This window comes from Nematostella vectensis, chromosome 8 (genome assembly GCF_932526225.1).
Source record: "Nematostella vectensis chromosome 8, jaNemVect1.1, whole genome shotgun sequence".
Classification (NCBI taxonomy): domain Eukaryota; kingdom Metazoa; phylum Cnidaria; class Anthozoa; order Actiniaria; family Edwardsiidae; genus Nematostella; species Nematostella vectensis.
Window position 1 is genome coordinate 7,970,373 of NC_064041.1, and position 25,143 is coordinate 7,995,515.

Consider the following 25,143-nt stretch of genomic DNA (forward strand, 5'->3'; position numbering starts at 1 on the left):
AAGATAGCTGCGTTGCAAAGACACATAACTGGAAGGGCACAAGCGATCAAGTATCTATCAAAGATATTCAACATGTCAACAGAAATAAGCAGGGCTACAATAGCAGAGGAGAAACATAACCATTGTAACGCCATTCCAAAATAGTACGGGTACATTCCTGCGACAAGATAACGAAATGGAAACATCGTCGCGAAGAACCGCTTAATGGTAATGATTAAAAGACCAAGTCCAGAACTCAGGCTAGCATATACCTGAAAGGCACTACACACGGTCTGATACTTTGTGACACAGTCTGGTACTTGGTGCGCTAAACACTGCGCGCGTATCGTGTCCGAGTGCTATGAAGACGGCCAGGCAAACCGCCGCTATCCCACCAAGCGCATCGGCCAGCGCTAAGCTCGCGATAAAGTAAGCACTGCGCTTACGGAGAGTTCTGTTCGTAATAAACACAATGAGCGTTAGGACATTTGCCACAGCCGCTAGGGTACCTTCGCCCAAGATCACGGCGATAGCAATGGTGTTAGTGTGGGGCTTTCAAAAATTCTCTCTCTACCCCTTAAGCTCATCTAAATATTTTAAAATTATAAAGTTCACCCAAACAAACCTAGAATATGCGTCGTGGACGAATTGTTAAAAGGAAAGTCAGGGATAAAGTATCAAGGAACTGTATTCTGGGTCCTCCACAGACTGTTCTCAACATAAAAAGGCACCATCTCAAGTTGAAAAATATTTTCGTGCCCTGTACTCGTAACCTTTTTACATAATTCCTTCTTCTTTATTTACCCCAAAAATAATAATGAAATAATATTTTGTACGTGGTATGTAATTAAATGGACTAAGGAAGGAAGATGTATGAAAATTTTTTAACCGTTTTAAAGGGTCATCGAATAATCTTCGACTAGCCCACACAGGTACCCCTAACAAACATGCCCCACACAGGTATCCCTTACAAACACACCCCAATCAGGTATCCCAAACAAGCACACCCACACACAGGTACCCCTCATAAACACACCCCACACAGTCACACCTCAAAAACACTGCCCACACTGGTACCCCTCACAAACACATCCCACACACAGGTACCCCTCCCAAACACACCCCACACAGCTACCCCTCCCAACCCCCCCCCCCCCCACACAGGTACCCCTCAAATACACACCCGACACAGGTATCCCTCAAATACACACCCGACACAGGTATCCCACAAAAACGCACCCCACACAGGTACCCCTCACAAACACACCCAACACAGGAAACCTCAGAAACACACCCCACTTAGGTACCCCACACAAGTACACCCCACACAAGTACTCCTCATACCCACGCCCCACACAGGTACCCCTAACAAACATGCCCCACACAGGTATCCCTTACAAACACACCCCACACAGGTATCCCAAACAAGCACACCCCACACAGGTACCCCTCATAAACACACCTCACACAGTTACCCCTCACAAACACACCCCACAAAGGTACCCCTCCAAAACACACCCCACACAGGTACCCCTCCCAAACACACCCCACACAGGTACCCTTCCCAAACACACCCCACAGAGGTACTCCTCCCAAACACACCCCACACAGGTTTCGCCTCCCAAACACACACCACACAGGTACCCTTCTCAAACACACCCCACAGAAGTACCCCTCCCAAACACACCCCACACAGGTTTCGCCTCCCAAACACACCCCACACAGGTACCCCTCCTAAACACACCCCACACAGGTACCCCTCCCAAACACACCCCACACTTGTTTCCCCTCCCAAACACACCCCACACAGGTACCCCTCCCAAACACACCCCACACCAGTACCCCTCACAAACACACCCCACACAGGTACCCTTCCCAAACACTCTCCACATAGGTACCCCTCCAAAACACACCCCACACAGTAACCCCTCAAAAACACACCCCACACAGGTACCCCTCATAATCACACCCCACACAGGTACCCCTCACAAACACACCCCATACAGGTACCCCACACAAGCACACCCCACACAGGTACCCCTCATAAACACACCCCACACAGGTACCCCTCACAAACACACCCCACACAGGTACCCCACACAAGCACAACCCACACAGGTACCTCTCCAGACACACCCCACACATGTATCCTCAAAAACACACCAAACACAGGTACCCCTCCCAAACACACCCCACACAGTTACCCCTCAAAAACATACACGACACAGGTACCCCTCCCAAACACACCCCACACAGTTACCCCTCACAAACACGTCCCACACAGCTACCCCTCATAAACACGCAACACACAGGTTCCCCTCACAAACACACCCCACCCAGGTACCCCTCATAAACACACCACACACAGGTTCCCCTCACAAACACCCTCACACAGTTACCCCTCCCAAACACTACCCACACAGTTACCCCACACAGGTCCCCCTCACAAACACACCTCACACAGTTACCCCTGATAAACACACCTCACACAGGTACCCCTCACAAACAAACCTCACACAGGTACCCCTCACAAACACACCCGACACAGGTACCCCTCAAATACACACCCGACACAGGTGTCCCTCAAAAAGGCACCCCACACAAGTATCCCTCACAAACACACCCAACACAGGTTTCCCCTCCCAAACACTACCAACACAGTTACCCCACACAAGCACACCCCACACAGGTACCCCTCATAAACACGCACCACACAGGTATCCCTCACAAACACACCTCACACAGTTACCCCTCACAAACACACCTCACACAGGTACCCCTCACAAACACAACTCACACAGGTATCCCTCAAAAACGCACCCCACAATGGTACCCCTCACAAACAAACCCATCACAGGAAACCTCACAAACACACCCCACACAGGTACCCCACACAAACACCCTCACACAGTTACCCCTCCCAAACACTACCCACACAGTTACCCCACACAGGTACCCCTCATAATCACACCCCACATAGGTTCCCCTCACAAACACACCTCACACAGTTACCCCTAACAAACACAGCTCACACAGGTACCCCTCACAAACACACCTAACACAGGTACCCCTCACAAACACACCCGACACAGGTACCCCTCAAATATACACCCGACACAGGTATCCCTCAAAAACGCACCCCACAATGGTACCCCTCACAAACACACCCAACACAGGTTTCCCCTCCCAAATACTACATACACAGTTACCCCACACAAGCACACCCCACACAGGTAACCCTCATAAACACGCCCCACACAGGTTCCCCTCACAAACACACCTCACACAGTTACCCCTAACAAACACACCTCACACAGGTACCCCTCACAAACACACCCCACACAGGTACCCCTCACAAACACACCCCACACAAGTACTCCTCATAAACACACCCCACACAGGTAACCCAAACAAGCACACCCCACACAGGTACCCCTAATAAACACACCCCACACAGGTACCCCTCACAAACACACCCCACACATGTATCCTCAAAAACACACCCCACACAGGTACCCCTCCCAAACACACCCCACACAGTTACCCCTCAAAAACACACACGACACAGCTACCCCTCCCAAACACACCCCACACAGTTACCTCTCACAAACACGCCCCACACAGTCACACCTCAAAAACACTGCCCACACAGGTACCCCTCACAAACACAATGTTATTTCCAAACCAGTGGGAGTGGGAAGCAAATACAAATAGTCTGTTGCTATAAATTCAAGCAAGATCAGTATGAATGTCGAAACCTATGTTTAACAATCGAAACATCTTTTTGGCTCGGGTGGGGTGGCTGGTGGTGGAGAAATATATAAGCCCCTTCTGGTCATTTTCTTAGAAGTTTTGAAAATATTAGGAGGAAAGCCGTCCCCAAAGCCCCTTTCATTGCTACGGCCCTGACAATAAAGACTGATTTTCTCTTGCGACGTCATATTTAATTATTGAACATTTCATTTGATACATGTTTATACTTCGCCCCTCAGCCTTTACAGAGAGGTGGTGACGGGGCAAGATGATAACGACGGGACCTCTGCTTGAGAGCTTTCCTGGCAAATGTCGCGGTTCAGTACAGCTCTAGAAGTGTTTTCTTGTGGGTTCTTGGTCCTGGCCACACATTTCCTTCGGACCACGATTGGGCTAGGACAAACATCGCGGCTCAGTACAACTTTAGAAGGAGTGTCTTGAAGGTTGTTGGTTCTGGCGACACGTTCGCCTCTTACCACAAATGGACCATTTGTTGGGTGCAATTGAACACGTGAACAACACAGGAACTTAACGAGAGCCTTTTTAAAGCCGTCCATTCTGAGTGTGAAAATCACAGGGTTAACCAGTGAATTAGCGAACCTTATACAGTAGCAAGCTAGCACCACATGGGCCTCGGTGTTTCTAAAATCAGTGACAAATATTACAGTCGGGACGCAACACAAAAGTGTGAGCGAAGTTGCGGTGACCAGGGTCTTGGCCATGTTTTTCTCTCGTTGTTGTGTCTGGGGTAACGCCTGGCGCCCGTGCTGTCTGTTCTGCAGTTTGAACTTGACAAAGATAGCAGCATAGCAAAGACAGATAACGGGAAGTGTACAAGCGATCAAGTATTTAACGAAGATATTAAGCACGTCAGCAGAAATAAATAGGGCTACAATAGCAGAGGAGGAACATAACAATTGGAACGCAAAACCAAAAAAGTATGGGTACATTCTTGAGACACGATAACGAAAAGGGAACATCGTAGCGAAAAATCGCTCAATGGCAATGATCAAAAGACCAAGTCCTGAACTCACTGTAGCATATACCTGAAAGGCACTACACGCGAATGAGTCTGGTACTTGGTGCGCTAACACTGCGCGCGTGTCGTGTCCGAGTGATATGAAGACGGCCAGGCAAATCGCCGCTATCCCAACTAGCGCATCGGCCAGCGCTAAGCTCGCGATGAAGTAAGCACTGCGCTTACGGAGAGTTCTGTTCGTAATAAACACAATGAGTGTTAGGACATTTGCCACAGCTGCAAGGGTACCCTCGCCCAAGAACACAACGATAGCAATGGTGTTAGTGTTGGGCTTCCCACTCGTTGTTCCTGACATCGCGGCTAGTGTTTATGGCTGAAGCCCCACAGTGCTAGTACTAGTTATAAGCAAAATCTATCGCCGTTACGCCCCCTTCGTAACCTAGGTGGCTTGTTTGCTTGCATGCGTGTCCCGTTAAGTACTGTTTTTCGTAATTATTTCATGTGTGCCCCTTAGGAAGACCCAATAGGAGTAAAGAGGAAGTGAAACTTGACCATTCTCTCTCCTGTTTTTTTAAGAAAAGTAAATAAATCTTATAATAACGTTACACGGTGAAATTATTACCATTGATGTTTCTATGTTTTTCTTTAAGTAACTCAATGGTAAATTTGACTCAAGTCTTAAACGACGATTGGAAAAAAAGTATTCATTTCATAGGTATTCTTTGATAGCTCAGTATTTTAAGATATTGCTGATAAAAAAATTTAAATTTCACAGATAATCGAGTTTGTGCTATTCTCGTCATTTCGTTCTCGTGATTGCAAGTGTGTTGACAAGTGCACTTCTATCGTGATCAATGGAACGTTTTCGCTAAATGAGTAGTATTCAACTTTCATCTCGGGAATATCTTGTTCGAAAACACGATAATACGAATATCATAAAGCTTTTAATTTTGCAATGTTTTGGGATACCCTATAAAGTTCCGTATGTTGAGTCCACCGCAATCTGAACGGACTAAAGCGATTTGCTAATGGTAGCTATCGGAGTATTCAAAGAAAGGGTTGAAGGAAAACCCTCGAAAGCCAAACAATGAAAGGAGGCAGAGCCATTTTACATTAGTGCTAACATTATTAAAGTTTAAGGTCATTCAATTCTGTTTTCACCGGCTTGATCAATGGGAAAAACTACAATAATGTTCTAATGAATCTTACCTCGGTCACTCACGCACCTTGGACCAGTGACCATCCCGCAGCTTTAATATGTCGTGTGCAGTTTTACTAGTAGTAGCTTTATTTTAAGATGGTCCTAAAAAAATTAGATACGCTTTCAAACCTGTAGCACTTCGTAAAATGCAATCAAATTGAAATAATTATAATAAGTAATAACAAAAAATAAAATACTGATAGTGAAAAAGATAAAGAAAAAAACGTTATCGCGCATTACGGATTTCCGCTTTTTCAATATTTTAGTTCGCCAGGGTTTGTTTCATAATTTCTTGGCTGTCCTCTAAATGTTATACCCATCAAGCTCATTTAGATATTTTGGAGTAAAAAACTTGATCGCAACAAACCTAGTATTTGCATTGTGGACAGAATTGTGAGAAAAAAAGTCAGTGATTAAGTATTCCGGAAACTGTATTCTGGGTCCTCAACAGACTGTTCTCAACATAAAAAAACAGCGTTTTCAGTTGAGAATATTTTTCGTGCACTGAACTCGTATACCTTGTGCCATCCATTTCTTTTTCTTTGGCGAGGAGGATAATTGAATAACTAGTTTTGCTACACCATATAATGATATCAGGGTTTGGACTAGCGACAAAAATTAACTGACTTAAAAGGTAACTGACTACCGACTTGGGCTTCGGTGTTTCTAAAATCATTAACAAATACTACTGTCGGGACGTAACCCAAAAGTGAGAGGAAGGTTGCGGTGACCAGGGCATTGGCCATGTTTTTCTCTCGTTGTTGTGTCTGGGGTAACGCCTGGCGCCCCGTACTGTCTGTTCTGCAGTTTGAACTTGACAAAGATAGCTGCGTAGCAAAGACACATAACGGGAAGGGCACAAGCGATCAAGTATTTAACGAAGATATTAAACACGTCAACAGAAATAAGCAGGGCTACAATAGCAGAGGAGAAACATAACCATTGGAACGCGATTCCAAAACAGTACGGGTACATTCCTGCGACAAGATAACGAAATGGGAACATCGTCGCGAAGAACCGCTTAATGGTAATGATTAAAAGACCAAGTCCAGAACTCAGGCTAGCATATACCTGAAAGGCACTACACACGGTCTGATACTTGGTGACACAGTCTGGTACTTGGTGCGCTAAACACTGCGCCAGTATCGTGTCCGAGTGCTATGAAGACGGCCAGGCAAACCGCCGCTATCCCAACAAGCGCATCGGCCAGCGCTAAGCTCGCGATAGAGTAAGCACTGCGCTTACGGAGAGTTCTGTTCGTAATAAACACAATGAGCGTTAGGACATTTGCCACAGCCGCAAGGGTACCTTCGCCCAAGATCACGGCGATAGCAATGGTGTTAGTGTGGGGCTTTCCAAAATTCTCTCTCTACCCCTAAGCTCATCTAAATATTTTTAAATTATAAAGTTCACCAAACAAACCTAGAATATGCGTCGTGGACGAATTGTTAAAAGGAAAGTCAGGGATAAAGTATCAAGGAACTGTATTCTGGGTCCTCCACAGACTGTTCTCAACATAAAAAGGCACCATCTCGAGTTGAAAAATATTTTCGTGCCCTGTACTCGTAATTAAATAGACTAAGGAAGGAAGATGTATGAAAATTTTTTAACCGTTTTTAAGGGTCATCGAATAATCTTCGACTAGCACTTCCGATGCGAGGACCGCTGTTTTTGTACGGAACTCAGTCATTTTAATTGCAAAAATTCGCACAAAGAGTATTTTAATTTGTTATGCCCTTTTTTGATCCTGAGCTTTAAGATAAAGTACGCGAGCCGTTTTCGGCGAGTGATATTAATCCCAAATTCTACTTGGAACCCATATTATAACATTTTTCTGATATAAATGCGCATAATTGAGAGAGCGAGTGCGTCCAAAATCGCAAAAGTACCAGCTTCAAAACAACCCCCATGTTGTTACCCCTCCCAAACACACCCCACACATGTACCCCTCCCAAACACACCTTACAGAGGTACCCCTCCCAAACACACCCCACACAGATACCCCTCCCAAACACACCCCACAGAGGTACCCCTCCCAAACACACCGCACACAGGTACCCCTCACAAACACACCCGACACAGGTACCCCTCGCAAACACACCCGACACAGGTACCCCTCCCAAACACACCCCACAGAGGTACCCCTCCCAAACACACCCCACACAGGTTTCGCCTCCCAAACACACCCCACACAGGTACCCCTCCCAAACACACCCCACACAGGTTTACCCTCCCAAACACACCCCATACAGGTACCCCTCCCAAACACACCCCACAGAGGTACCCCTCCCAATCACACCCAACACAGGCACCCCTCACAAACACACCCCACAGAGGTACCCCTCCAAAACACACCCCACACAGGTACCTCTCCCAAACACGCCCCACACAGGTACCCCTGCCAAACACACCCCACACAGGTACCCCTCATAAACACACCCCATACAGGTACCCCTCACAAACACACCCCATACAGGTACCCCACACAAGCACACCCCACACAGAAACCCCTCATAAACACACCCCACACAGGTACCCCTCACAAACACACCCCACACAGGTACCCCACACAAGCACACCCCACACAGGTACCCCTCACAAACACACCCCACACATGTATCCTCAAAACCACACCCCACACAGGTATCCCTCCCAAACACACCTCACACAGTTACCCCTCAAAAACACACACGACACAGCTACCCCTTCCAAACACACCCCACACAGTTACCCCTCACAAACACGCCCCACACAGCTACCTCAAATAAACAGGCCCCACACAGGTACCCCTCATAAACACACCCCACACAGGTTCCCCTCACAAACACACCTCACACAGTTACCCCTCACAAACACACCCCACACGGGTTTCCCCTCCCAAACACTACCCACACCGTTACCCCTCCCAGACACACCCAACACAGGTTTCCTCTCCCAAACACACCCCACACAGGTACCCCTCCCAAACACACCCCACACAGGTACCCCTCCCAAACACACCCCACACAGGTACCCCTCCCAAACAAACCCCACACAGGTACCCTTCCCAAACACACCTTACAGAGGTACCCCTCCCAAACACACCCCACACAGGTTTCGCCTCCCAAACACACCCCACAGAGGTACCCCTCCCAAACACACCCCACACAGGTACCCCTCCCAAACACACCCCACACAAGTTTCCCCTCCCAAACAGACCTCACACAGGTACCCCTCCCAAACACACCCCACACAGGTACCCCTCACAAACATACCCCACAGAGGTACCCTTCCCAAACACACCCCACACAGGTACCCCTCCCAAACACACCCCACACAGTAACCCCTCAAAAACACACCCCACATAGGTACCTTTCATAAACACACCCCACACAGATACCCCTCACAAACACACCCCATACAGATACCCCACACAAGCACACCCCACACAGGTACCCCTCATAAACACACCCCACACAGGTACCCCTCCCTAACACACCCCACACAGTAACCCCTCAAAAACACACCCCACACAGGTACCCCTCCCAAACACACCCCACACAGTTACCCCTCACAAACACGCCCCACACAGCTACCCCTCATAAGCACGCAACACACAGGTTCCCCTCACAAACACACCCCACACAGGTACCCCTCATAAACACACCCCACACAGGTATCCCTCAAAAACGCACCCCACACAGGTACCCCTCACAAACACACCTAACATAGGAAACCTCACAAACACACCCCACAGAAGTACACCCCACACAAGTACTCCTCATAAACACGCCCCACACAGGTACCCCTCACAAACACACCCCACCCAGGTATCGGGTGGGGTGGCGGGTGGTGGAGAAATATATACGCCCCTTCTGGTCATTTTCTTAGAAGTTTTGAAAATATTAGGAAGAAAGCCGTCCCCAAAGCCCCTTTCATTGCTACGGCCCTGACAATAAAGACTGATTTTCTCTTGCGACGTCATATTTATTTTTGAACATTTCATTTGATACATGTTTATACTTCGCCCCTCAGCCTTTACAGAGAGGTGGTGACGGGGCAAGATGATAACGACGGGACCTCTGCTTGAGAGCTTTCCTGGCAAATGTCGCGGTTCAGTACAGCTCTAGAAGTGTTTTCTTGTGGGTTCTTGGTCCTGGCCACACATTTCCTTCGGACAACGATTGGGCCAGGACAAACATCGCGGCTCAGTACAACTCTAGAAGGAGTGTCTTGAAGGTTGTTGGTTCTGGCAACACGTCCGCCTCTTACCACAAATGGACCATTTGTTGGGTGCAACTGAACACGTGAACAACACAAGAACTTAACGAGAGCCTTTTTAAAGCCGTCTATTCTGAGTGTATAAACCACAGGGTTAACCAGTGAGTTAGCGAACCTTATACAGTAGCAAGCTAGCACCACATATGCTTCTGTGTTTCTGAAATCATTAATAAATACCGCAGTGGGGACGAAACAAAAATATGAGAGGAAAGTTGCGGTGACCAGGGTCTTGGCCATGTTTCTCTCTCGTTGTTGTGTCTGGGGTAATGCCTGGAGCCCGTGCTGTCTGTTCTGCAGTTTGAACTTGACAAAGATAGCAGCATAGCAAAGACAGATAACGGGAAGTGTACAAGCGATCAAGTATTTAACGAAGATACTAAACATGTCAACAGAAATAAGCAGGGCTACAATAGCAGAGGAGAAACATAACAATTGGAACGCAAAACAAAAATAGTACGGGTACATTCTTGAGACAAGATAACGAAATGGGAACATCGTAGCGAAAAACCGCTCAATGGCAATGATCAAAAGACCAAGTCCTGAACTCACTGTAGCATATACCTGAAAGGCACTACACGCGAATGAGTCTGGTACTTGGTGCGCTAACACTTCGCGCGTGTCGTGTCCGAGTGCTATGAAGACGGCCAGGCAAATCGCCGCTATCCCAACTAGCGCATCGGCCAGCGCTAAGCTCGCGATGAAGTAAGCACTGCGCTTACGGAGAGTTCTGTTCGTAATAAACACAATGAGTGTTAGGACATTTGCCACAGCCGCAAGGGTACCCTCGCCCAAGAACACAGCGATAGCAATGGTGTTAGTGTTGGGCTTCCCACTCGTTGTTCCTGACATCGCGGCTAGTGTTTTTGGCTGAAGCCCCACAGTGCTAGTACTAGTTATAAGCGAAATCTATCGCCGTTACGCCCCCTTAGTAACCCAGGTGGCTTGTTTGCTTGCATGCGTGTCCCGTTAAGTACTGTTTTTCGTAATTATTTCATGTGTGCCCCTTAGGAAGACCCAATAGGAGTAAAGAGGAAGTGAAACTTGATCATTCTCTCTCCTGTTTTTTTAAGAAAAGTAAATAAATCTTATAATAACGTTACACGGTGAAATTATTACCATTGATGTTTCTATGTTTTTCTTTAAGTAACTCAATGGTAAATTTGACTCAAGTCTGAAACGACGATTGGAAAAAAAGTATTCATTTCATAGGTATTCTTTGATAGCTCAGTATTTTAAGATATTGCTGATAAAAAAAATTAAATTTCACAGACAATCGAGTTTGTGCTATTCTCGTCATTTCGTTCTCGTGATTGCAAGTGTGTTGACAAGTGCACTTCTATCGTGATCAATGGAACGTTTTCGCTAAATGAGTAGTATTCAACATGTATCTCGGGAATATCTCGTTCGAAAACACGACAATACGAATATCATAAAGCTTTTAATTTCGCAATGTTTTGGGATACCTTATAAAGTTCCGTATGTTGAGTCCACCGCAATCTGAACGGACTAAAGCGATTTGCTAATGGTAGCTATCGGAGTATTCAAAGAAAGGGTTGAAGGAAAACCCTCGAAAGCCAAACAATGAAAGGAGGCAGAGCCATTTTACATTAGTGCTAACATTATTAAAGTTTAAGGTCATTCAATTCTGTTTTCACCGGCTTGATCAATGGGAAAAACTACAATAATGTTCTAATGAATCTTACCTCGGTCACTCACGCATCTTGGACCAGTTGGGGACAGAATTGTGAGAAAAAAAGTCAGTGATTAAGTATTCCGGAAACTGTATTCTGTGTCCTCAACAGACTGTTCTCAACATAAAAAAACAGCGTTTTCAGTTGAAAATATTTTTCGTGCACTGAACTCGTATACCTTGTGCCATCCATTTCTTTTTCTTTGGCGAGGAGGATAATTGAATAACTAGTTTTGCTACACCGTATAATGATATCAGGGTTTGGACTAGCGACAAAAATTAACTGACTTAAAAAGTAACTGACTACCGACAAAACATGATAAAAACTAGTGACTAGGGACAAAAAATATTTGCCGACTACCGACATTTTATCATTTCCGGTATGTTTACTCTTTACTTCCCTCGTCAATCTAATTAAATTCGGTCATTTCAGAATCTGCACTATGTTTTTCCTGTTGCATAAAACTTTTCAGTCTATTATTAATCCATAATAAATTTATTACCAATAAGTTGTTAATTACTAATCAATCTTAAATAATGTTTAATCTTGTTTATACATGAAATCTGGTACAAGAGCGGTTACAAACTTAGATTCACCGACTACGGAAAAATTATGTAAATTTTTACTCACTTCCAACATGCAGACCCCCCATCCAGACCCTGTGATATCCTTCTCGAACAAATAATTATTGTTATTATTTATTATTTATTATTTATTGATTATTTTATTTTGTGGGTAATTGAAAAACTCGTTTTGCTACCTCATAATGATATCCTTTGGTTTGAAGAAAAAAACCTCCCATTTTGAGGTTTGACATGAATTATATTTTATGCAAAAAGTCGCCCGTCACATTTGGATGATCATAAAAAAATATTTCATACGTTTTAACATCATGCTGAAAAAAAGCTTTGTGTCGTATTTAACCATTAATTCGCCTTAATAATTGAATAACTCGTTTTGCAACCTATAATGATATCCTTTTTGAATCTTTGATAAATTGTTATTGTTGTTATGTCATTTCCAAATTAGAATCTGTCCAAACCGCATGTCATTGGAGAGTGGGAAGCAAATACAAGAACCATGTTTCTATAAATTAAAGCAAGATGAGTACGAATGTAAAAACTTATGTTCCACAATCACTGCCGTTGAAGGCCTCGAAATATGTTTTTTTTTTTTTGGGGGTGGGGGGAGAAAATATTAGGGACACAGCCGCACCCCTACTGATCATATCATTGTTTTGAAACATTGAGAGGAAATGTGTCCCCAGAGCCCCACCCCCTACTACGGCCCTGAAAATAAAGACTGATTTGATCTTGCGGCGTCTTATTTATTCTGGACATTTCATTTGATACATGGTTCCAAGGCAGTTGGAATGTTACTTCGGCCCTCCGCCTTTAGAGAGAGGTGGTGACGGGGCAAGATGATAAGGAGACCTCTTCTTGAGAGCTTTTCATGCAAATGTCGCGGTTCAGTACAGCTCTAGAAGTGTTTTCTTGTGGGTTCTTGGTCCTGGCGACACGTTCGCCTCTTACCACAAATGGACCATTTGTTGGGTGCAACTGAACACGTGAACAACACAAGAACTTAACGAGAGCCTTTTTAAAGCCGTCCATTCTGAGTGTATAAACCACAGGGTTAACCAGTGAGTTAGCGAACCTTATACAGTATCAACCTAGCACCACATGGTGCCAAAATAGTATGGGTACATTCCTGCAACAAGATAACCAAATGGGAACATCGTCGCGAAGAACCGCTTAATGGTAATGATTAAAAGACCAAGTCCAGAACTCAGGCTAGCATATACCTGAAAGGCACTACACACGGTCTGATACCTGGTGACAGAGTCTGGTACTTGGTGCGCTAAACACTGCGCGCGTATCGTGTCCGAGTGCTATGAAGACGGCCAGGCAAATCGCCGCTATCCCAACAAGCGCATCGGCCAGCGCTAAGCTTGCGATAGAGTAAGCACTGAGCTTACGGAGAGTTCTGTTCGTAATAAACACAACGAGCGTTAGGACATTTGCCACAGCCGCAAGGGTACCTTCGCCCCAGATCACGGCGATAGCAATGGTGTTAGTGTTGGGCTTTCCAAAATTCTCTCTCTACCCCTCAAGCTCATCTAAATATTTTTAAATTATAAAGTTCACCCAAACAAACCTAGAATATGCGTCGTGGACGAATTGTTAAAAGGAAAGTCAGGGATAAAGTATCAAGGAACTGTATTCTGGGACCTCAACAGTCTGTTCTCAACATAAAAAGGCACCATCTCAAGTTGAAAAATATTTTCGTGCCCTGTACTCGTAACCTTTTTACATAATTCATTCTTCTTTATTTACCCCAAAAATAATAATGAAATAATATTTTGTACGTGGTATGTAATTAAATGGACTAGGGAAAGAAGATGTATGAAAATTTTTTAACCGTTTTTAAAGGTCATCGAATAATCTTCGACTAGCACTTCCGATGCGAGGACCGCTGTTTTTGTACGGAACTCAGTCATTTTAATTGCAAAAATTCGCACAGAGAGTATTTTATTTTTTTTTATGGCCTTTTTTGATCGTGAGCTTTAAGATAAATTACGCAAGCCGTTTTCGGCAAGTGATATTAATCCCAAATTCTACTTGGAACCCATATTATAACATTTTTATGATATAAATACGCATAATTGAGAGAGCGAGTGCGTCCAAAATCGCAAAAGTACCATCTCCAAAACAAACCCCATGATGTTACCCCTCCCAAACACACCCCACACAGGTATTCCTCCCAAACACACCCCACAGAGGTACCCCTCCCAAACACACCGCACACAGGTACCCCACACAAACACACCCGACACAGGTACCCCTCCCAAACACACCCCACACAGGTACCCCTCCCAAACACACCCCACACAGGTTTCGCCTCCCAAACACACCCCACACAGGCACCCCTCCCAAACACACCCCACAGAGGTACCCCTCCCAAACACGACCCACACAGGTTTCGCCTCCCAAACACACCCCACACAGGTACTCCTACCAAACGCACCCCACACAGGTTTCCCCTCCCAAACACACACCATACAGGTACCCCTCCCAAACACACCCCACAGAGGTACCCCTCCCAATCACACCCCAAAAAAGGCACCCCTCACAAACACACCCCACAGAGGTACCCCTCCAAAACACACCCCACACAGGTACCCCTCCCAAACACGCCCCACTCAGGTACCCCTCCCAAACACACCCCACACAGGTACCCCTCATAAACACACCCCACACAGGTACCCCTCACAAACACACACCATACATGTACCCCACACAAGCACACCCCACACAGATACCCCTCATAAACACACCCCACACAGGTACCCCTCACTAACACACCCCACACAGGTACCCAACACAAGCACACCCCACACAGGTACCCCTCACAAACACACCCCACACATATATCCTCAAAAACACACCCAACACAGGTACCCCTCCCAAACACACCCCACACAGTTACCCCTTAAAAAACACACAGGACACAGCTACCCCTCCCAAACACACCCCACACAGTTACCCCTCACAAACACGCCCCACACAGGTACCCCTCACAAACACACCCCAAACAGGTTTCCCCTTTCAAACACTACCAAAACAGTTACCCCTCCCAAACACACCCTACACAGGTTTCCCCTCCCAAACACATCCCACACAGGTACCCCTCCCAAACACGCCCCACACAGGTACCCCTCATAAACACACCCCACACAGGTTCCCCACACAAACACACCTCACACAGTTACCCCTAACAAACACACCCCAAACAGGTTTCCCCTCCCAAACACTACCCACACAGTTACCCCTCCCAAACACACCCCACACAGGTTTCCCCTCCCAAACACACCCCACACAGGTACCCCTCCCAAACACACCCCACACAGGTACCCCTCCCAAACACACCTCACACAGGTACCCCTCCCAAACACACCCCACACAGGTACCCTTCCCAAACACACCCCACACAGGTACCCCTCCCAAACACACCCTACAAAGGTTTCGCCTCCCAAACACACCCAACACAGGTACCCTTCTCAAACAAACCCCACACAGGTACCCCTCCCAAACACACCTCACACAGGTTCCCCTCACAAACACACCTCACACAGTTAACCCTCCCAAACACTATCCACACAGTTACCCCACACAGGTACCCCTCATAAACACACCCCACACAGGTTCCCCTCACAAACACATCTCACACAGTTACCCCTCACAAACACACCTCACACAGGTACCCCTCACAAACACACCTCACACAGGTACCCCTCACAAACACACCCGACACAGGTACCCCTCAAATACACACCCGACACAGGTTTCCCTTAAAAACGCACCCCACACAGGTACCCTTCACAAACACACCCAACACAGGTACCCCACACAAGCACACCCCACACAGTTACCCCACTTAAGGCGGGGGTCTACCTGAACTCATAGCAAATTGAGTGGTGTTGCAAAAAAAATCACAACTGTCAAAGTTTTCATCATAACTATAGCAAACCATATATCATTGGAAAGGTTATGAGATGACGATTCTGATTTTATATTTTATTCCGTGAAATATGACAATGTAATTTGATACCAGGCTTTCAAAAAGACACATGTTGAGTAAGGAGAGTTTTTATTTAAGAAAAAATAACTCCTTGCAGATTGAATGGAATTTCGATTTTTCTTCATTGTACTATTGCTAGAACACTAATAATTAAAATGAGTTGAGGAAATTTTGGAATTCCAAAAAATAAGCCAATAGAAGTCATTTAAATTTGCATAATAGGAAAATTGACTTCATCAGTCCATAACTTTCTTTTAAAAAATTAAAGAGGAAATCCCTCAACTCATTTTAATCACCTCAGTTATATCTATCAATGCTGAAAGTTTGAGGTCAATTGAACAAATTCTTGAAGAGATATCTTTTCTTGAAGCCCGAAAAGCAAAAATTCGGGAAAATGCCTTTAAAGTTGACAATAATCACAAAAACGCTGTTTCTTATCATATAAGCAATGTTCTTGAAAATATTTTAGCTAAAATGCTCCAGACTCGTAAGTAACACCCTCAGCACTCCTTAGAGCCTCCTCCCTGCGTACTCTGCGCATCTGGGTGGCCTGTCTTTTCTTCTTTGCCTTTTCAGACACTTGCCTGTCTGCTTTCTGCACCCGCTTTCTGATCCCTGCTTTGTATGGCTGCCAGCAGGAATCAAAAGACTCTCCATCACTTTCTCCCTACTAGCAGCCCCCCCATGAAAATGGCAGACAGCAGATGCTGCTGCAAATCGCACCACCTTTGGGCCATGGTGCTTGTGTTTTGGGCATCGGGCCCAAACCAACGAATTAATACATTCGTTAGGGTTCTGTGTCTTTCCACGAACACATCTCTTCAGTAAATCAGTCTCACTCAAGCTCATGTATACTGGCCGCAGTACCTCTAGAAAAACCTCAGGTAAGCAGTCTGCTGAGTCGTAACTGGAGGTACCGGTGGCTTCGTCCTGTTGGAACTTACACCAGGAATTTGCCCCTTTTGGGCAGTAGCGATGCTGTTTTTGAAGATCTGGCACCCCAATATTGTGGTGTAGAGATGCAATTATATTCTTTTTCATCGCATATACTGCCACATCAATGTCTCTTTCTGTGGGATTGGTATCTTGCACAGTGTTCTGGCGAATTGCCAGACCATACTCCTTTTGGAGTTTTTTTTATCTTGGCCTCTGTGAGGCGGCCACGGCCACCAATCGTATGGCCATCATCTAGCTTCCCTTTTCTCCTACTCTTCAACTGGAGCAACCGCTTTCCCATCCTTTTTTGCACGTGCCCCACACAGTCTAATTTTTCCACCCTACATTCATCGTAAATGTCTTGGACAGAGTTGTGTGATTTACTGTCCCCATCGCAAATCATCCACTTGTACCTGATGTTGTAGCGTTCCATGGATCTACTCCAGAGCACAACAGCACCCTCTGCCTCCATGGCAGGAGAACTTCCAACAAAGTTTATGTCACATGCACCTGAAGCCACATGTTCTAGTATCCAATCCTCAAACTTTCCATCATCAGAAATTTTGCCTCTGTTTATGGTACATGTCTGGCATTGTTTGGAGAGGACATGGTAGTCTAGGACCTCTCCAGTGTCTATAGAAATAGCAAAAACCACTCCAGTGAGTGATGTGAAGCCTCTCTTGGCCCAGGTTCCATCAAAACTGACAGCCACGTCAAGAAGCTCAAACTCCTTGCCATCATCTCCCATCAGCTTCTGACGCAGTCTTTTTGCGGCCGAACACATTTCACGTCTTCCCTCCTCTTCCTGAGCATTGACAATTATGTCCAATTGTTTGTAATATGCTGCTTTGCTAACGCATGGCATATTCATGACTCTGCAAAATGAAGCAAGTCCCTCATATCCATTTCCACTTTCCAGGGAGTGGTACACTACTCGCCGGTTGACATCGAAAGACTTGCCTCTTTGGTGGATTTGACTTGATGTTGTCAGAGTTTCAGTTTCATGACAGGAACTGCACTTAACCTCGAAAGAGGATTTCAGCCCTGCCCTTGCTGAAGTAGTTTCTTTTATTTCAAGTTTACCTGCAATAAAACAAACACTTAGAATCGCTAGCTAATGAATCAGCCATTGATTCAAACAGAATAATTGTTACTTATAATATGAGTCTTACAGTCCCGCTGAGTTCAAGAAATCATAAGGTCACGTATTCTGTGTATATAGTAATTTCCAAATCTGAGACCAATCATATAAACTAAATCACTATATTGAGTTTATCAGCGAAAACAAAATGATGTTATTTTTCAAAATACTCACCTTCTTCGCATCTATGAACATCGGAAAGATATGAAGAGAGGCATCCCAAGTCCACGACTCGATATTCGCAGGCTTCAGCATCATCACCAGATACCTCCTCGTGGTCTGAGTCAAATTTTGAAAGGCTTTGATCGTCCGAAGAAAACTCTCCGTCAAAGCTTTCATTGTAGCCATGGTCGCTAAGCTTCTTTCTAGAAGCACTTGCTGGAGCTTGTTCACTGTGATCTGGAGTATAATCTGCCGATCGAGAGTGTGAGGGTCCTGGTTCTTCGACGAGGCCACGAGTTGTTTGAGAGCTTTCATCTCTGTCTGAGCGGTTCAGCTCCTGTTTTTGCTTGCCGTAAAACACGCGTTTTCTTTTCTTTCGGTACGTCGAAGAGTCTTTTTCTCCGACCATTATTTTTCAAGGTCTTTTAAAGAGTTGATATGAGTTGTATATAGCTTTGAGGATCGCGGTTCGATAAGTTTAGAAGTTTTGCTGGATTTTGCACATATATATCCCATAATAGTTGTGTATTTTGCTGTCAACCGCTGGACAGTTGTTTCAAGAGAGATTTGAGGAGATTTGTATGGCGATTGGGCCCCATTGGAGTAGAAAAAATGCGCCGAATTCAAAAGAAACAGTAATCGTTGCCATGGCAACGTGATCTTCAAACTTGACACAACTTTTTAAAAGCGCTCGGGCTTATCGAAAAAGAGTCAGGACAGTTGTAAGACAACATTGAATTGATAAAGGAATAGCCGAATATGATATTTATCGAAAAAAATTTTTTTTGATGTCTGTAGTGAGTTTCAGGTAGACCCCCGCCTTAAGCACACCCCACACAGGTACCCCTCATAAACACGCCCCACACAGGTATCCTTCAAAAACGCACCCCACACAGGTACCCCTCACAAACACACCCAACACATGAAACGTCACAAACACACCCCACACAGGTACCCCACACAAGTACACCCCACACAAGTACTCCTCATAAACACGCCCCACACAGGTACCCCTAACAAACATGCCCCACACAGGTATCCCTTACAAACACACCCCACACAGGTATCCCAAACAAGTACACCCCACACAGGTACCCCTCATAAACACACCCCACACAGTTACTCCTCAAAAACACTGCCCACACTGGTACCCCTCACAAACACATCCCACACAGGTACCCCTCCCAAACACACCCCACACAGCTACCCCTTCCAAACACAACTCACACAGTCACACCTTAAAAACACTGCCCACAGAGGTACCCCTCACAAACACAATGTTATTTCCAAACCAGTGGGATTGGGAAGCAAATACAAATAGTCTGTTTCTATAAATTCAAGCAATATCAGTATGAATGTCGAAACCTATGTTTAACAATAGAAACCTCTTTTTGGCTCTGGTGGGGTGGCGGGTGGTGGAGAAATATATCCGCCCCTTCTGGTCATTTTCTTAGAAGTTTTGAAAATATTAGGAGGAAAGCCGTCCCCAAAGCCCCCTTTCATTGCTACGGCCCTGACAATAAAGACTAATTTTCTCTTGCGACGTCATATTTATTTTTGAACATTTCATTTGATACATGTTTATACTTCGCCCCTCAGCCTTTACAGAGAGGTGGTGACGGGGCAAGATGATAACAACGGGACCTCTGCTTGAGAGCTTTCCTGGCAAATGTCGCGGTTCAGTACAGCTCTAGAAGTGTTTTCTTGTGGGTCCTTGGTCCTGGCCACACATTCCCTTGTGAACACGATTGGGCCAGGACAAACATCGCGGCTCAGTACAACTCTAGAAGGAGTGTCTTGAAGGTTGTCGGTTCTGGCGACAGGTTCGCCTCTTACCACAAATGGACCATTTGTTGGGTGCAACTGAACACGTGAACAACACAAGAACTTAACGAGAGCCTTTTTAAAGCCGTCCATTCTGAGTGTATAAACCACAGGGTTAACCAGTGAGTTAGCGCACCTTATACAGTAGCAAGCTAGCACCACATGGGCCTCGGTGTTTCTAAAATCAGTGACAAATATTACAGTCGGGACGCAACACAAAAGTGTAAGGGAAGTTGCGCTGACCAGGGTCTTGGCCATGTTTCTCTCTCGTTGTTGTGTCTGGGGTAATGCCTGGCGCCCGTGCTGTCTGTTCTGCAGTTTGAACTTTACAAAGATAGCAGCATAGCAAAGACAGATAACGGGAAGTGTACAAGCGATCAAGTATTTAACAAAGATATTAAACACGTTAACAGAAATAAGCAGGGCTACAATAGCAGAGGAGGAACATAACAATTGGAACGCAAAACCAAAATATTATGGGTACATTCTTGAGACACGATAACGAAAAGGGAGAAAAACCGCTCAATGGCAATGATCAAAAGACCAAGTCCTGAGGTACCCCTCCCAATCACACCCCACACAGGCACCCCTCACAAACACACCCCACAGAGGTACCCCTCCAAAACACACCCCACACAGGTACCTCTCCCAAACACGCCCCACACAGCTACCCCTCCCAAACACACTCCACACAGGTACCCCTCATAAACACACCCCACACAGGTACCCCTCACAAACACACCCCATACTGGTACCCCACACAAGCACACCCCACACAGGTACCCCTCATAAACACACCCCACACAGGTACACCTCACAAACACACCCCACACAGGTACCCCACACAAACCCACCCCACACATGTATCCTCAAAAACACACCCCACACAGGTACCCCTACCAAACACACCCCACACAGTTACCCCTCAAAAACACACACGACACAGTTACCCCTCACAAACACGCCCAACACAGCTACCCCGAATAAACACGCCCCACACAGGTACCCCTCCCAAACACACCCCACACAGTAACCCCTCAAAAACACACCCCATACAGGTACCCCTCCCAAACACACCCCACACAGGTTTCCCCTCACAAACACACCTCACACAGTTACCCCTCGCAAACACACCCCACACAGGTTCCCCTCACAAACACACCTCACACAGTTACCCCTCGCAAACACACCCCACACAGGTTTCCCCTCCCAAACACTACCCACACAGTTACCACTCCCAAACACTCCCCACACATGTTTCCCCTCCCAAAGACACCCCGCACAGGTACCCCTCCCAAACACACCCCACACAGGTACCCCTCCCAAACACACCCCACACAGGTACCCCTCCCAAACACACCCCACACAGGTATCCCTCCCAAACACACCCCACACAGGTACCCTTCCCAAACACACCCCACACAGGTTTTGCCCCCCAAACACACCCCACACAGGTACCCTTCTCAAACACACCCCACAGAGGTACCCCTCCCAAACACACCCCACACAGGTTTATCCTCCCAAACACACCCCACACAGGTACCCCTCACAAACACACCCCACACAGGTACCCTTCCCAAACACACCCCACACAAGTACCCCTCCCAAACACACCCCACACATTAACCCCTCAAAAACACACCCCACACAGGTACCCCTCCCAAACACACCCCACACAGGTATCCCTCCCAAACACACCCCACACAGGTACCCTTCCCAAACACACCCCACAGAGGTACCCCTCCCAAACACACCCCACACAGGTTTTGCCCCCCAAACACACCCCACACAGGTACCCTTCTCAAACACACCCCACACAGGTACCCCTCCCAAACACACCTCACACAGGTTCCCCTCACAAACACACCTCACACAGTTAACCCTCCCAAACACTATCCACACAGTTACCCCACACAGGTACCCCTCATAAACACACCCCACACAGGTTCCCCTCACAAACACATCTCACACAGTTACCCCTCACAAACACACCTCACACAGGTACCCCTCACAAACACACCTCACACAGGTACCCCTCACAAACACACCCGACACAGGTACCCCTCAAATACACACCCGACACAGGTTTCCCTTAAAAACGCACCCCACACAGGTACCCTTCACAAACACACCCAACACAGGTACCCCACACAAGCACACCCCACACAGTTACCCCACTTAAGCACACCCCACACAGGTACCCCTCATAAACACGCCCCACACAGGTATCCTTCAAAAACGCACCCCACACAGGTACCCCTCACAAACACACCCAACACATGAAACGTCACAAACACACCCCACACAGGTACCCCACACAAGTACACCCCACACAAGTACTCCTCATAAACACGCCCCACACAGGTACCCCTAACAAACATGCCCCACACAGGTATCCCTTACAAACACACCCCACACAGGTATCCCAAACAAGTACACCCCACACAGGTACCCCTCATAAACACACCCCACACAGTTACTCCTCAAAAACACTGCCCACACTGGTACCCCTCACAAACACATCCCACACAGGTACCCCTCCCAAACACACCCCACACAGCTACCCCTTCCAAACACAACTCACACAGTCACACCTTAAAAACACTGCCCACAGAGGTACCCCTCACAAACACAATGTTATTTCCAAACCAGTGGGATTGGGAAGCAAATACAAATAGTCTGTTTCTATAAATTCAAGCAATATCAGTATGAATGTCGAAACCTATGTTTAACAATAGAAACCTCTTTTTGGCTCTGGTGGGGTGGCGGGTGGTGGAGAAATATATCCGCCCCTTCTGGTCATTTTCTTAGAAGTTTTGAAAATATTAGGAGGAAAGCCGTCCCCAAAGCCCCTTTCATTGCTACGGCCCTGACAATAAAGACTAATTTTCTCTTGCGACGTCATATTTATTTTTGAACATTTCATTTGATACATGTTTATACTTCGCCCCTCAGCCTTTACAGAGAGGTGGTGACGGGGCAAGATGATAACAACGGGACCTCTGCTTGAGAGCTTTCCTGGCAAATGTCGCGGTTCAGTACAGCTCTAGAAGTGTTTTCTTGTGGGTCCTTGGTCCTGGCCACACATTCCCTTGTGAACACGATTGGGCCAGGACAAACATCGCGGCTCAGTACAACTCTAGAAGGAGTGTCTTGAAGGTTGTCGGTTCTGGCGACAGGTTCGCCTCTTACCACAAATGGACCATTTGTTGGGTGCAACTGAACACGTGAACAACACAAGAACTTAACGAGAGCCTTTTTAAAGCCGTCCATTCTGAGTGTATAAACCACAGGGTTAACCAGTGAGTTAGCGCACCTTATACAGTAGCAAGCTAGCACCACATGGGCCTCGGTGTTTCTAAAATCAGTGACAAATATTACAGTCGGGACGCAACACAAAAGTGTAAGGGAAGTTGCGCTGACCAGGGTCTTGGCCATGTTTCTCTCTCGTTGTTGTGTCTGGGGTAATGCCTGGCGCCCGTGCTGTCTGTTCTGCAGTTTGAACTTTACAAAGATAGCAGCATAGCAAAGACAGATAACGGGAAGTGTACAAGCGATCAAGTATTTAACAAAGATATTAAACACGTTAACAGAAATAAGCAGGGCTACAATAGCAGAGGAGGAACATAACAATTGGAACGCAAAACCAAAATAGTATGGGTACATTCTTGAGACACGATAACGAAAAGGGAGAAAAACCGCTCAATGGCAATGATCAAAAGACCAAGTCCTGAGGTACCCCTCCCAATCACACCCCACACAGGCACCCCTCACAAACACACCCCACAGAGGTACCCCTCCAAAACACACCCCACACAGGTACCTCTCCCAAACACGCCCCACACAGCTACCCCTCCCAAACACACTCCACACAGGTACCCCTCATAAACACACCCCACACAGGTACCCCTCACAAACACACCCCATACTGGTACCCCACACAAGCACACCCCACACAGGTACCCCTCATAAACACACCCCACACAGGTACACCTCACAAACACACCCCACACAGGTACCCCACACAAACCCACCCCACACATGTATCCTCAAAAACACACCCCACACAGGTACCCCTACCAAACACACCCCACACAGTTACCCCTCAAAAACACACACGACACAGTTACCCCTCACAAACACGCCCAACACAGCTACCCCGAATAAACACGCCCCACACAGGTACCCCTCCCAAACACACCCCACACAGTAACCCCTCAAAAACACACCCCATACAGGTACCCCTCCCAAACACACCCCACACAGGTTTCCCCTCACAAACACACCTCACACAGTTACCCCTCGCAAACACACCCCACACAGGTTCCCCTCACAAACACACCTCACACAGTTACCCCTCGCAAACACACCCCACACAGGTTTCCCCTCCCAAACACTACCCACACAGTTACCACTCCCAAACACTCCCCACACATGTTTCCCCTCCCAAAGACACCCCGCACAGGTACCCCTCCCAAACACACCCCACACAGGTACCCCTCCCAAACACACCCCACACAGGTACCCTTCCCAAACACACCCCACACAGGTATCCCTCCCAAACACACCCCACAGAGGTACCCCTCCCAAACACACCCCACACAGGTTTTGCCCCCCAAACACACCCCACACAGGT

General features: G+C 46.6%; 2 protein-coding genes across 2 annotated transcripts; both read right to left on the reverse strand.

The window, feature by feature from the left end:
- Nucleotides 1–3,974: 3,974 nt before the first annotated feature.
- On the reverse strand, nucleotides 3,975–5,066 carry LOC125570300 (adenosine receptor A3-like). Its single transcript, XM_048731841.1, has one exon. It carries the CDS (start codon nucleotides 5,064–5,066, stop codon nucleotides 3,975–3,977), a length of 1,092 nt encoding a protein of 363 aa, XP_048587798.1.
- Nucleotides 5,067–16,496: 11,430 nt separating this feature from the next.
- On the reverse strand, nucleotides 16,497–19,505 carry LOC125570257. Its single transcript, XM_048731696.1, has 2 exons — nucleotides 18,696–19,505; nucleotides 16,497–18,463 (listed from the first exon to the last, which is right to left on the reverse strand). Exons 1-2 carry the CDS (start codon nucleotides 19,090–19,092, stop codon nucleotides 17,502–17,504), a joined length of 1,359 nt encoding a protein of 452 aa, XP_048587653.1. The 5' UTR covers nucleotides 19,093–19,505; the 3' UTR covers nucleotides 16,497–17,501.
- Between the last annotated feature and the right edge of the window lie 5,638 nt (nucleotides 19,506–25,143).

Bases quoted from the DNA above. Each gene is read 5' to 3' on its own strand.
- LOC125570300 (XM_048731841.1), bottom strand. From the start codon at position 5,066: ATGTCAGGAACAACGAGTGGGAAGCCCAACACTAACACCATTGCTATC.
- LOC125570257 (XM_048731696.1), bottom strand. From the start codon at position 19,092: ATGGTCGGAGAAAAAGACTCTTCGACGTACCGAAAGAAAAGAAAACGC. The intron at 18,464-18,695 runs GTGAGTATTTTG...GTTTTATTGCAG, and splicing joins TGTTCATAGATGCGAAGAAG to GTAAACTTGAAATAAAAGAA.